This window comes from Psammomys obesus, unplaced genomic scaffold, assembly GCF_907164565.1.
Source record: "Psammomys obesus unplaced genomic scaffold, mPsaObe1.curated_primary_1811, whole genome shotgun sequence".
NCBI lineage: Eukaryota > Metazoa > Chordata > Mammalia > Rodentia > Muridae > Psammomys > Psammomys obesus.
The window spans coordinates 12,501,345-12,514,560 of NW_026596069.1; the positions used below are offsets into that span (position 1 = coordinate 12,501,345).

The 13,216-nt window shown below is 41.0% G+C and overlaps 1 protein-coding gene across 4 annotated transcripts in view; it reads right to left on the reverse strand.

Annotated features, from left to right (window-relative positions):
* Window positions 1-13,216, reverse strand: part of Dtna (dystrobrevin alpha) — a 349,673-nt gene that overhangs the window by 109,542 nt on the left and 226,915 nt on the right. For all 4 annotated transcript variants that reach the window (XM_055625819.1, XM_055625818.1, XM_055625820.1 and 1 more), the window contains 2 exons: window positions 4,432-4,499; window positions 284-364 (listed from right to left, as the gene is read on the reverse strand). In XM_055625819.1, coding sequence (XP_055481794.1) covers window positions 284-364; window positions 4,432-4,498 — 148 coding nt within the window. In that variant the 5' untranslated portion in view covers window position 4,499. The remainder of the gene's footprint in view (window positions 1-283; window positions 365-4,431; window positions 4,500-13,216) is intronic.

Sequence of the window (13,216 nt, forward strand, 5' to 3'; positions counted from 1 at the left end):
ATCTATCTATCTATCTATCTATCTATCTATCTATCTATCTATCTATCCATAGAGAGAAAAAGAGAGACATATAGATATCAAGAGGCTCATCCATTCTAAGACTTTGGTAGTTAGTTGCTTAGCAACAGTTTCTCTACCATTCATGACCACAGTTCTCCCTTTCTTCTTGTGTAAACATATGTTTATCAATCCTTGTAAGAAAACTTGGTTTTAATAAACCCAGTAACAAGCGTAAATAATAGTACTCATGCAGGTAATTAGCACAAACAAATGGCATACTTACAATTGCATTTCTTCTGCACAAATCTCAGCTTGCATGCTGTTCTGTAGGTGGAGAGTCGGATGCGATCCAGATCTTGAGCCCCTAGTTGGAGGAAGAGTATACATATGGGATGCCATGTGTGTGAATAAGAGCATGTAATGTTTGTAAATAAAACAATTGCACATATACTCCGTATGTGTACTGGTGCTTTTATTGGGATATAAATGTTCATTTAAGGCTCAGAAAGGTCTACCCAATATTCAACTTCTCAGGGACGAAGGCTGTGGCATCCAATCAGACTACCAACCATGATCATGGACCTCGGAACACAACCTCTCCCTGCTGTGTCTGCCACTTCCTAGAATGATCTATTCAAGCTGTGACTGGGATACCAGGAAGATCATATCAGAAATAATCGCTGAATAAATAATAACCATGGTCATTTGAACATAGCTGTTAGGTGACTCCATCTTGGATATTAAGTATTTTCTCTGTGTGACCTTCAACGGAGTGCTTCCTCAGCATTCCCATTTGCAAGGCCAGGATAATGATACAGTAGCTATTTCACAGGATTGCTAAGCAAATGAGGGTGTACTCCTAATGTTTTCTCCTATTTGTACTAGTGTATAGCTTGAAACCACAGAGGGGAGACTCTTTCTCAATACCAACTTCTCCATTTACTCTCTGGCCCCAGTTTCACTGTAGTTTCACTGAAGGAACATGTCCCCACAGACTGCTGTTCTTATTCTGCTCTTCTATTCAGGGTTCCAGATTGCTCTTGATGCCAAGACACCAGTTCTGAAAACCCTCCACACATAGCTTTACCATCTTACCCACCTAGTAATGTTTCCTAACAACACACCCACGGTCCCGCTAGGCTTAGGATGACTTCTTAGAGCTCACTGAGCTTCTAGTGTCCCCGCTACTCTCCCTCATTGGGCTGATTGCTAGACCATCATCCTGCTGTCCAGTCTTTGTCACACCAACTGGGCCTGAAACTTGTCCTTCTTCTGCCTAACTTGAGAAGCATTTCTTCATGCCCTTAGGCCTTGTCCATTTTTTTCCTGAGCATTTACCTTTAGAACAACTTTTCATTGTTAGTCCTAATTAGGGTCCTTTGAGATGTAAATTTTCAATCACTTGACAATTTTACAGCCTCAGAGTGCCTTTCTAAGGACCTTGGAGGTCAATCCCAGGGAAAGTTGTCCTAAAGAGAGATATTTCTCAGTCTCCCTTCACGTAGAAGAGCTGCCTCCTTCCTGCCTCCTCTTCCTCTTTTTCCTCCTCTTCCTTTTCTTCCTCCTCCTCTTCTACTGTCTTCTCCTCCTTTCTCCCTCTTCTTTTAATTTATTCTTCTCTCATACAATACATTCCAAAGCCTAAATTTTTAATTGGTATCATTAGCAATCAGAAGGCTCAACCACATTGACCAACCTCCTAGTTAAATGAGGTCAGTAGCTCTGTAGCAGCTGCCTTCAGTGCACAAACCCTTCAGGTACAGGAGGTTAATCTCTTGTCCTTCCCACAGTAGTTTAAGAAACCGTTCGTTGTGTGTTTAGCTGATGTGATCATGAGATGAGAGTATTCTTCAACATCTGTAATATTCAGAACAACAAATCTGCCTCCTCTTCAACTTTTCTCTTTTGCTCTTCTTTAAACAAATTATTTCTAGGTAAAACACAATTAACCATACTTATGAATTCCTAGTCCCTTTCCTAGTCCTTGCTTTCTGTATAGACATCACAGATTTCTGGATGAAATCACTTTTCAAATATTGGCTATTTTAACATATTGTTGAGAAGATCTTCTTTGTCTGTGTGACAGTCCACCCATCAACAGCATTTCTTCCCTTTGCATGCAGGCAATTATTTCCCTGCTACTGATGATATGTCTCAGTGATGAGTTAAATATGCTGGTGAAGCCAATGGACTATTAAGGCCAGATACCTTTCATAGGCCTTGGTCTATGTGGGAAGGATGACACCTATGTATTTGGCTTGCTTATTTATACTGATCATTAATCAGTAGAGCTATTTAACAAAGCATTTCGGCAGTCCTGTGGCAGTCTTTGATAAAGGGAAACTTAAAATAGGGCCATAGTTCTCTTACATCTTTTTTGTTTGAAGAAAAATTTTAGGGTTGTTTTCTGTGCCCCACACTCTTGACAGAGTCCCACGCAGGCTAGGTCGGCCTCCCATTCATTAAAAAGCCAATTATGCCTTTGGGCTCCCATTCTGCCTGCCTCCACCTCCCTGGTGCTAACGTTGCAAACGAGTGTCAACATGTCTGGATGCTAGTTGTTCCGTGTGTATGAAGATGCGTGTCAAGCTTTCCTTGAATCTTATAGCTTTAATTTAGTAGACAGGTATAACATTGCCATTTACTTGTGCCAGATATTGCACCAGCTAGGGAAGAAACTGGACACCTAAACTTAGATAAGTGTTGCTAAAATAATTAAATAAGCACACTTTTGTAGTTGTCACACTGTTCCAGCTGATAAATATTTAGTATTTCAAAGGCAAGTTCAAAGATTTTACAGGTTTTCCCTTTTTATAGAAAATATTAATTATCTTCATGTATCTGTCAAGATATTTGCCCATGATGGAGCTTGCTCAGATGCTCAGACAGGTTTTCCCCACCACCAAATACACTGATTGCTCTTTAACATTTTCCCCTTGAATTTTAATTATGCAAAGATATTTTCTTTTAAGGACTTTGTTTTCAATTAAAAAATAATTTTGAACATTTGTGGCATACACTACACTGCTCTGGTCCATGTAGAAAAATTTAATCTAGCTACCTAACCTTTCATGATCTTTGTATGTATTTATTTTTGGTGGGGATAATAACAAATTTCTATTGTATATAGAATATATGAAAGATGCAATATTAACAGCAGTGCAGTGGGTTGAAATTTATTCCTCCGGTCTAACCAAGACCTTGAAAGAACATTACCAGAACATTGTCCTTATGTGCCTATAAGAAGGACACAAATCCAGGGGATCAATGAGTCATTTCCAAAGTAAAGATGGCAGCCTCAAACACAGCAGGTGATGCAGGAAAAGTCTCTGCTGAAACTCTCACAGACACTTAAGATGCTGTAAGCGCAACAGGCAGGCAGCTGTCTGGGCGTGCTCACATCAGCTTTAACTCTCTCCCCTCATTAATTCTAACACTGAGATGGGTGCTACCAGGTGGTTGAGAAATGACTTTGAAATCTCCACCTTACTATCAGGGAACTTTTCTTTTACCTTCTTCCTGCCAATAATATCCCATTTTCAGTATAAATTTTTTTTCTTCACTTTTTCCTCTCTGGGGAAGGAGCTTCCTGGTCACCCCTGAGCACTTTCACTTTTACTCAGGTAGGGAGGATCAAAAGAAAATAAGCAAAACAAAGCACACAAAACAAGAGAACTGAAATATATTTTTTCTTTATAGCATTTAATTTGAGAAGAATGTTTCTCCTTTCTTTCTTCTTCTTCTTATTCTTTCTTTTATGATCAGCTGAACAGGTCATACTAGCACCAGTAATATTGCGGTTAGGCACTTTCATAGACCAACTGGAAATATCATCTGTGTTGGCGGTCCCTTACCTATGTCGCTCACAAACTACTCTTATCTTCCATTATCCTTTGCTTCATTTTTTAAAATGTTTTTTTGTGACTAACTAACTGCTTCCCAAAGGAGGTGAATGACAGCATACAGTGGTACACACTACTTTGGTCCAGTTTGGCCATGATTCCCACTTGGTCCTTCTTTCTCATTTGAATGTATTATGCTATTTCCCAGGGAAGCCGTTCAAAGACGTGTTTTATTATTTTATACTATGGCAGCCCCTTGCTAGTGTGGGCAGGTGAGTGCAGACTTCAGATGCTAGTGGAGTGGACTGAAATCGATTCTGAACAGTGTTGTCAAGGGTGTCTGCGTGTCCGTACATTTTTTTTTTTTAATCCATGAAATATAGAGTGTAGAAGCAAATTATAATAAATCACTGAGTAATTTAGCTCTCACCTAGTGAGAGGCTGAAATGGCCAAATGCATAGTTTATGCAAGAAACTGAGGATTTTTATGGAGACGTCCAAATGCCCTAAGGACCACATGGTTATTTCTGGCTTTTTCATGAATATTCAATGAGCACTGCAGGGAGTTCCTTAAAAGTTCCATACTTACTCATCTCTGCAAACAGCTGTCTTCTTTCTGCCATGGTATTTCCTCTTTTTCCACTATCTTCAATCATTCTGTGGGACAAAATTGTGAGAACCTGTGTAAGTCCCACACTAGGCAGGCAAACAGCCACTTCCCTGTAAGCACATTAAACACACTTGTGCCACGGAGAAAAATCATTTAGATTGATAGATGAGGCACTTGGCCTGTAGGTATGATGACTGGAGTTTTGGAGCCTCAGAACTCAAGTAAAAGCAGCGCAGGGCTGGGCATTGCTCCTTTTCTCATTATGTGGGAAAAAGACACAGGAGATTCCTGGGCCAAGCTCAGGAATCTCAGGACAGAGGAGTTTCACTGGAAGACTTCAGGTTTAACAAGACACCTGCATCAATAAAGAGAGAACAACCAAGAAAGACACTTGATGGTACCTTATAGGCCTCCATATGAATCCCCTAATATATATATATATCATATTATATTATATATATATGCATATAATATATATATATGCATCACACAAAAGCATATCCTTTTTACTTTTAGACATTTATAAATGAAATATTTCATTCACTTAGACTAGTGTGCACATTACTGAACATGCTACTGACATTCCATATGCCATATAGTTATTGACAAGAACATAAGTGTTTTTATTTTCTAACATGCAGGGACTCACAGAGTTGGCCTGGGTTAGCTGCCTTGGGATGCATGTGGCATAGGTTTTTTAGGTTAGAGTCCACGGCTCCCGGGGCACTCTGTGCCTTTCAGTTCCCTGGAAACCAAAGTGTTCCCTCAGGGAGTGAAGCATTTAGGCCACCTGTGTTTTTCTATGTCCCTTGAAGTCAACAAAGCATATAGAAGCTTGGCTGAACAGTTAGTCTGAGCCATTAATCTTGTGTACCCTGTCTAGCTTGCAGCAGTCAGTGCATCCTGGCAACCACCCTTATAATCTATTTTGAGAAGTGTCTAAAAAGTCTGATTGATTGGAATAAACTTGTCTCAGCCTCAGGCCTGATTGACATTCTCTCTGACCATAATCAGGAAACCCTGGCTTGTTAAGTAAGTGCTGGCTGGTGCTTACACCAGCATAGAAATTGCTAAGTATCATATGCTCAAATACACTAACTAAATAGAACCATTGTGGTGATTTAAATGTGAATGGCCCTCATAGGCTCATAGAGCTGAATGGGATGGTGGAACTTTTTGGAAAGGAGTAGGAGAGATGACCTTGCTGGAGGAGATCTATCATGTCACTGCAGATGGGTTTTGAGGTTTCAAAAGCCCATGGCATTCCCAGTTAGCACATTCTCTCTCTTTCTGTCTCTCTCTCTCACTCCTATTTGTGGATCAAATATAAACTTTCAGCTACTGATCTGGTGCCAGGCTCACCTTCTTGCTGCCATTCTCCCAGCCTCATGAGCATGGATTCTCACTCCCTGAAACCATGAGCCCTAATAAATGTTTTCTTTTATAAGTTTCTTTGGTCATGGTGTCTTACCACGGCAACAGAAAAGTAAGTAAGACAGCCACACATTCAGTGGTAGGTTGCTTGCTTCATACAGAGCAGTGATTCTCAACCTGGGTGTGACCCCTTGACAGGGGTCAAACCCCTTTCACAGAGGTCATAGATCAGATATACTTCATGCCATATATTTACATTATGATTCATAACCTTAGCAAAATGACAGCTATGCAGTAGCAGTGAAAATGATCTAATGGTTGGGGGGTCACCACAACATGAGAAACTGTGTTAAAGGGGTGCAGCATTAGAAAGGCTGAGAACCACTGATAAAGTGTATCCCTTACAATTCTGAGAATAACTCTTTAGATTAGAGAGCAAATTCTTGTACTCCATCTTGCTGTGACCCCTCTGACCCGGCCTGACTGACATTCTCTCTGACCATCATCAGGAAACCCTGGCTTCTTAAGTAAGTGCTGGTGCTTATACCAACATAGAAGTTACTAAGTATCATATGATCAAACACTCTAGCTAAACAGAACCCTTGTGGTGATTTAAATGTGAATGGCCCTCATAGGCTCATAGAGGTGAATGGGATGGTGGAACTTTCTGGAAAGGAGTAGGAGAGATGACCTTGTTGGAGGAGGTGTGTCATGTCACTGCAGGGGAGAGCAAACTCCTGTGCAGCAGATGAGGACTCAGGGGCTTTGTGAATGAAAGGTTCAGAACCCCAGAGCCTGAGGCTCCTTCCTGCTGCTTGTTCCATGTTCACCCACAACCTCAGCTTAGAGGCACGGGATTTTATGCTGTGAATTCCTACAAAAAAATTTCCTGCACATAATTACTTCACACAGGTGGATGGGTTCACATCTCTGTCGTCAACCATGCCATCATCTCTTGCAGGCCAATTTTAAAAATGCCATTAAAATACAAACAACTAAAACAAAGAACAACAAATTGGGCTCAAAGAAGAAGATCATGAGAATATTAATAGAAATGCTACTTAGTAACACGGATGGCTTTAGAATAAATATTGTGTCTATTAGTTAATGAGCTTGATTTTTTATTATATCTGGTTAAACGAAAAACAACAACATCATCAACAACAACAATTTCTCTGGCATGAACTCAGTGGCAGGCTCTCTGATCATCTTCTCCTGGTGGGGGTGCAGCCTTGCCAGGCCACAGAGGAAGACAATGCAGCCAGTCCTGAAAAGACCTGGTAGGCTAGGGTCAGATGGAGGGGGAAGAGGACCTCCAATACCAGTGGACTAGGGGAGGGGTATGAGAGGAGAAGAGGGAGGGATTGGGAGGAGACAAGGGAGGGGACCACAGCCAGGATATAAATTGAATAAACTGTAATAAATGATAATAAAAAAAGTTTAATTCCCACACACGCACCAACCAACAACGAACTCAGGGTCTTTCATATGCTGCACAAAGTGCTCTACCCTTGAGCTACCGTCTCAGATATTTTACACTGTTTTGAAGTAGAGTCTTGCTAAGTTTCCCAGGGTGGTCTTCATTTCACCATATCTCGGCTTCCTAAGTATCTGGGACCACAGGTTGTGTATCTCCATGCCTGGCTTTATAAAATTCAACCATTAGAAGCCATCCACGTGCATGTGTATGTACCCATCACGCCTTCCATTTTGATTCTCAAGCATCGCAAACATACGGCATGCCTGCATAGATCTTTGGCTTTTCTTTGGATGGGTCCTCTTCGTTCTGAAAGAGTGTGTCCGTGTTTCTCTAACTGGTAGCCATTCACAGGCCTATGTGTAGCTGTGTCTTACTCTGAAATCTCCCCCAACTCTATGATGGCCTCGGTTCTGAGCTTCTGCAGTGTGCATGGAGCCTTCCTCTTGATAATGTGTATCTGTTCCACAGAGCTTGGTCCAGGACCATCTGTCCTCCGGGAAGTGTACTGGGCCCTGTATGAAACTTAGGAGCAGAATCACAGCTCCTCCTTGAAGATTGCTGACTATATAGCGAAAGAGGAACATGAACATAAAAGCAGGCATAGCTGACGTACAGTGAGTGATCGGGAGAAAACCCTTCCTTTCTGATTCACATCCACATCTTCTGCACTGTAGAGGAAGTGGTTAGATAACACCTGACTTCCACAAAGTCATCTGGATATAGCTTCCAGTTTTGATTTCCAGGGCTCAGAAATAGCAGGGAAGCAGGGGGAGAGCCAGGGAACAGAGCCAGTGGTGCGTTCCTGTATCTGTGTGCTGGGGCAGGATGGAAAGAACCGTCAGAATAAACATGAAGGAATGCAGGCTGGGGACTGACTGAGAATATCTGTGAGGTTAAGAGTGGCATCTGAGGTCATCGTCCTGACGGGCCTGACAACTCACATGCACTGAAATGTCTCATTTCCAAGCATTTCTGAAGGTAGTTGTGGGGAGCGACCTCATTCACTTAAGATTTTCCCCGAAGAATAAAAAGTTACTATTTATTGAAGAAATGAATGAACAGGGCATGCAATCAAGTAGGAGGAGATGTGAAAAAAAAAAAAAACCAATAGCGAAATTTTCTTTCCATAAAATAGACTTTTAAATTATACTTCCATAATATGACACAGAAAAATAAAATTCCCACTTTCCTCATTTCAGATGTTCATTATTTGAAAAATGAAAAAAAAAACATATTTATGTTTATTAAAATCCAGGACTATAAACTTTTAAACAAAATCATGTCTCGTAAGGTAGAAGTTGAAACATTGCAACTTTGTGAGTGTCAACTTTTTGTTTGTTTATCAGCACTTATGTTATTAATTTTGTTGTTATTAATTTACTCATGAAAGAACCATAAGCTACACAATAATTATTAATTTCCACTTCGGAGTAAAGTGTGTATTTCATGAGGGAAAGTTTACTGGTGTTAAATCTTAGAAGGCATCGAAAACACAGTACTAGACTAAAAAGAAAATGGTCACTCCTCACTATCTCCAGAGTGCCTGGGAAACACTGATGCTGGATAGAAGTGATTATCTTCACTTTCTAAAGTCTTGGCAGCGAAAGAAAGAATGGACATGCTGGCTAGCTTTCCTCACAAACTGATTCAGTGGGCGTTGCATGGATTCTCTCTCTCTCTTTCTTTCTCTCTCTCTCTCTCACACACACACATACAAAGAGAGAGCAAGAGACTGAGAGCGAGAGAAAGAGAGAGAGCAAAAGTGAGTGAGAGAGAGAGAGAGAGTCTGCCTAAGTCACTCTCCACATCATCCTTTGAGACAGGCTCCTTCAGTGAACCTGGAACCAGCTGATGGGTCTAGAATGATGGCCAGTGAGCTCTGGAGATTCCTATCTCAGCCTTCCCTGTGCCACCACCATGCCCAGCCATTTTACATTAGTACAGGGGATCTCCGTTTAGGTCTCCACACAGCAAGTTCTTTACTGGCTGAGACATCTCCCCAACCCCCATGGGGGAAGCTCTTGAAATGTGTTCAAGAATCAGACAGCTGAGCACCGAGCCCATTGTGGACCCTGTGGCTTCCAATCTAACTCATCAGTGAAGCTGATATCTTGATGTTCCACCACATATTGTCGCCTTTGAGACAGAGGGCCCTTGATGGAAGACATGCTGGGAGCTTCTGCTGGCGTGCACAGCTACTTGTAAAGTACTGGAACATGGCAAGGACCTCTAGTTTTCATGAATTTTGGTAAGTCAACAGTTGGCAGATGTGAAGGGAAAGTACTATTGTTTGTAAGCGTGGCCCACTTACACATCTCACTTGTTCAGTCTGTGTGTCTCCTTGGAGACAGGACACTGGCAAACCTCTTATGTAAGCGTTGTTAGAGTGAAAGGGAAGAGCAGTGATAAGTGAAGGGGCTGGGCTCCTTCTGCTATTTCCTCAACTAAAGCTCGGTCTGAAGGATTATGCAGAGTACCTGTGATTTTCACTCATAAACTCTTACCTGCTTACTTAAGAAACACTTATAAAGTAGGAGCCCCAACATTCATCTGCCTCTGCTTCCATAATGTATACACAATGTAAGAAAGAAGCCATCCCAAGCTGCCATCATGTCTCCAAACATGACAGATGACTTTACCTACAAGCCACCACCCCAAATAAACCCCCTTCCTTAAAAAATAAATATCTAAAAAGTAGCTGCAAGTTGTCAGACACTTTGCTAGTTTCCTAAGATCCAAATATTAAAAAGATGTGATCTCTGACCTTGTGGAGCTCTGTACTTTCTAAGATCTCAGTTTAGAAATGGGAATTTTTTGCTAATAAATATTTATAGCTTTACTGTCATATGTACCATGTGAAAGCAGGCACTGCTAGAAGTAGTAGCTTATTTACGACATCTGAGAATGACATCAAAGAAAGGACAAGTCTGGCAGAGGAGGATAAAAAACAAATAGTACTTTTTTAGACGGAACAGTGCAGGAAAAGTAATCACAGTTGGAAGGCAGCATGGGAAAGCACATAGATTTCGAGAGGGTATGGCCCACTGGGGAACTGCGAATTACCCAACAGCTCTGGGTCCACGTGCTAGTGGAGATGTGAAGAAATGAAGCAACACCAGATTTGGAAAGTCCGTATAGGGGCTTTCTTCCTCCAGGAGAGCCAGAGTACCTACCACCTGAGGTTTAAGCAGAAAGTTCATACACAGAGATTTTGATTTTGGCAACCTGACCCTATCAGGTTAAGTGGAAGAAAGAGTGACTAGAGAGGAGAGTGGGTGTGGGAGCTTGTGGTTACAGGAAGTGTTCAGTTAGCTGCCTACTGTATGCACACAGTCATTAAATTGAAGCTTCACCCTGGTGCCTGTGCTGGCTAGTTTTATGTCAACTTGACATAAGCTAGAGTTATCTGAAGGAAAGGAACCTCAACTGAAAAACTTCCCCATAAGACCTTGCTGTAGGGCATTTTCTTGATTTCCACATTTCCATTGTGGGTGGAGCCATCTTTTGGTTGGTGGTCCTGGGTTCTATAAGAAAGCAGGCTGAGCAAGCCATGGGGAGCAAGTAAGTAACTCCTCAATGGCTTCTGCATCAGCTCCTGACTCCAGGTTTCTTCTCTGCTTGAGTTCCTGTCCCTACTTCCTTTGGTGATGAACTGCAGTGTAGAAGCAAAAGCCAAATAAACCCTTTCCTCCCCATCTTGTGTTTTGGCCATTGGTATTTTGCTGCAGCAATAGAAACTCTAATTAAGACAGAGCCTATGAACAGATGAACAGATAAAGAAAATGTGGCATATGTAAATGCTGGAGTGTTATTCATCTCTAAGGAAGATTATGTTAGGTCACTTGCATGAGAACGAATGAACTGGAGATTGTTATGTTAAGTAAAAGAAGCCAAACTTGGGAAGACAGGAACTACAGATGTGGAATTTTCTCTCAGATGTGGAATTTAGATTTTTGTTTTTAAAAACACGAACACAAAAGGGGAATGATCAAAGTTGGTAAAAGGGACAAGATCGGCACTAGAGGATTAAATATTGTCAAAGTATATTATATTCAGGCGTGATATGTCAAAATAAAATCTATTGTTTTATAAAATTAATTTATGCTACTTATTTTATTTAAAGATAAGGAAACTAACAATGTGGTAAGAAGGGCCCCGGCTCTGTCTGTATGCATTGGGAGGTTTGAAATGAAGCATCAAATAGCTTGGAACCCAGTAAAAAAATAAAGACCAAATCTGTAAAGGCTACAAAATGCTATTTTCCAGGTAAGACACATCCCTTGTGTACATGGTTTCACAGCAGTTCTGGATGGCTGAACTGACATGTCAACAGCCAATCATAGAGGGGCAACTGGGGCCATGTATTTCCCTGCTGATCTACTGGCAACTGATGGGTTCTTGGGGGAGGACAGTCATTGTCTTAGGTTGTATACTCAACAGTCAGACTACTGTGTGCCAATGGTCAATTCTAACACATGGTCACAAATGGCCCTGGTTAAAATCAGTGGTTCTCAAAACAAAAAGACACCAATGGAGTAAAGGGCCTTATAGGAAGGGGTGACAGAAGCTGGAGGGGGATTCAAGAAGGTAGTGAATGAGTTAACAGAATGCATTCTATGCATGTATGCGACTTTCAAAGAACACATTTAATTGAAAGAAGTATAAAAATAATGCTTGTAGATGCAGAATGTTAGAAGAAATAGGAATTATATTTTAGCATAGTGGGAATAAGTTCACACTGAAATGTCACACCCTCAAGCTATTTCTGGAGTGATGTCTCTTTAATTCAACACCATCCACAATAAACTTTTAGTTCATTACACACGGTATATAAGAAGTTTGAAAGAAACAACTTAAACTAACGGTGTCTGACATTTGCATAACTTTCTAAAAATCACAACCTTGAGAGAAAACAGGGGACATTACGGTTCCTGAGTTATAACTGTACATCTTGAAACACAGGCAGGTAAAGTTAAATAGTGCAGAGGTTCCTGTCAGGGCAGATTATAAACTCCATTTATATATTGTTTTTAATTTTTAAATTAAAAATTAGTCTTGCATGTGGTCCAACTGCCAGTAACCTCATTCTAGATGTTTCTGCACAATGCAGATTATGGTTTCCTGAAACTGGGAAGCTGAAATGAAGGCAATGTGACTGGTGACTGAATGGAAAAGAGTCCCAGATCTCTCAAATTTGCTGGGAAATGCCTTTGTGTGTCATTTCCTAATGGGTGCCCCCTGTTTTAAAATATTGTTATACTGGAAATAATTGTAAAGAGTAAAACAATCCCAGGCGTCCAGGTTTATGTAACCCCAGACACTTGTAAACATGCCAGATCACACACGAATTCACATTCACAATTTAGAGCTGGGTAAGCCCGCAGTGTTTGTGGAACTGTCTGGCTGGCCTCTGCTTTTGCTCCACTTTAGCGAGTACTCACAGACTGTGTGTTTAATCTGGCGATGCTCATCCAACAGTTTATTTCCTTCCCTTTTGCTTTAGGTGGGTGAAAAAAAAAGTGCTGGGGTCAGCAATGATGTCTATGGCAACCAGGAATTAATAACAACCATGAATTCCACCTCTAGTTCCGTTCCGCCTTTAATTAGTTTGTTGCCGCTATGTAAACACCGGCTGCCACTTTTCTTATGAAGGAAGGCTTCTCACATGACCTCTGCAATTTTATATTCTAGTCCTAACCTTTGCTAATATCAAAAAGTGTTCAGAACTTTTTCTTGAGCCCAACTGTAATTGTGTTTGTCTTTCCTCCCTAGGCTTTTATCTACTTGAGCCTATGGCAGTAGGAAAATACTGTGGTTAATAAAAATGTTTGTTTGATGGCTCTATTTGTCTGTCTGTCTATCTATCTATCTATCTATCTATCTATCTATCTATCTATCTATCTATCTATC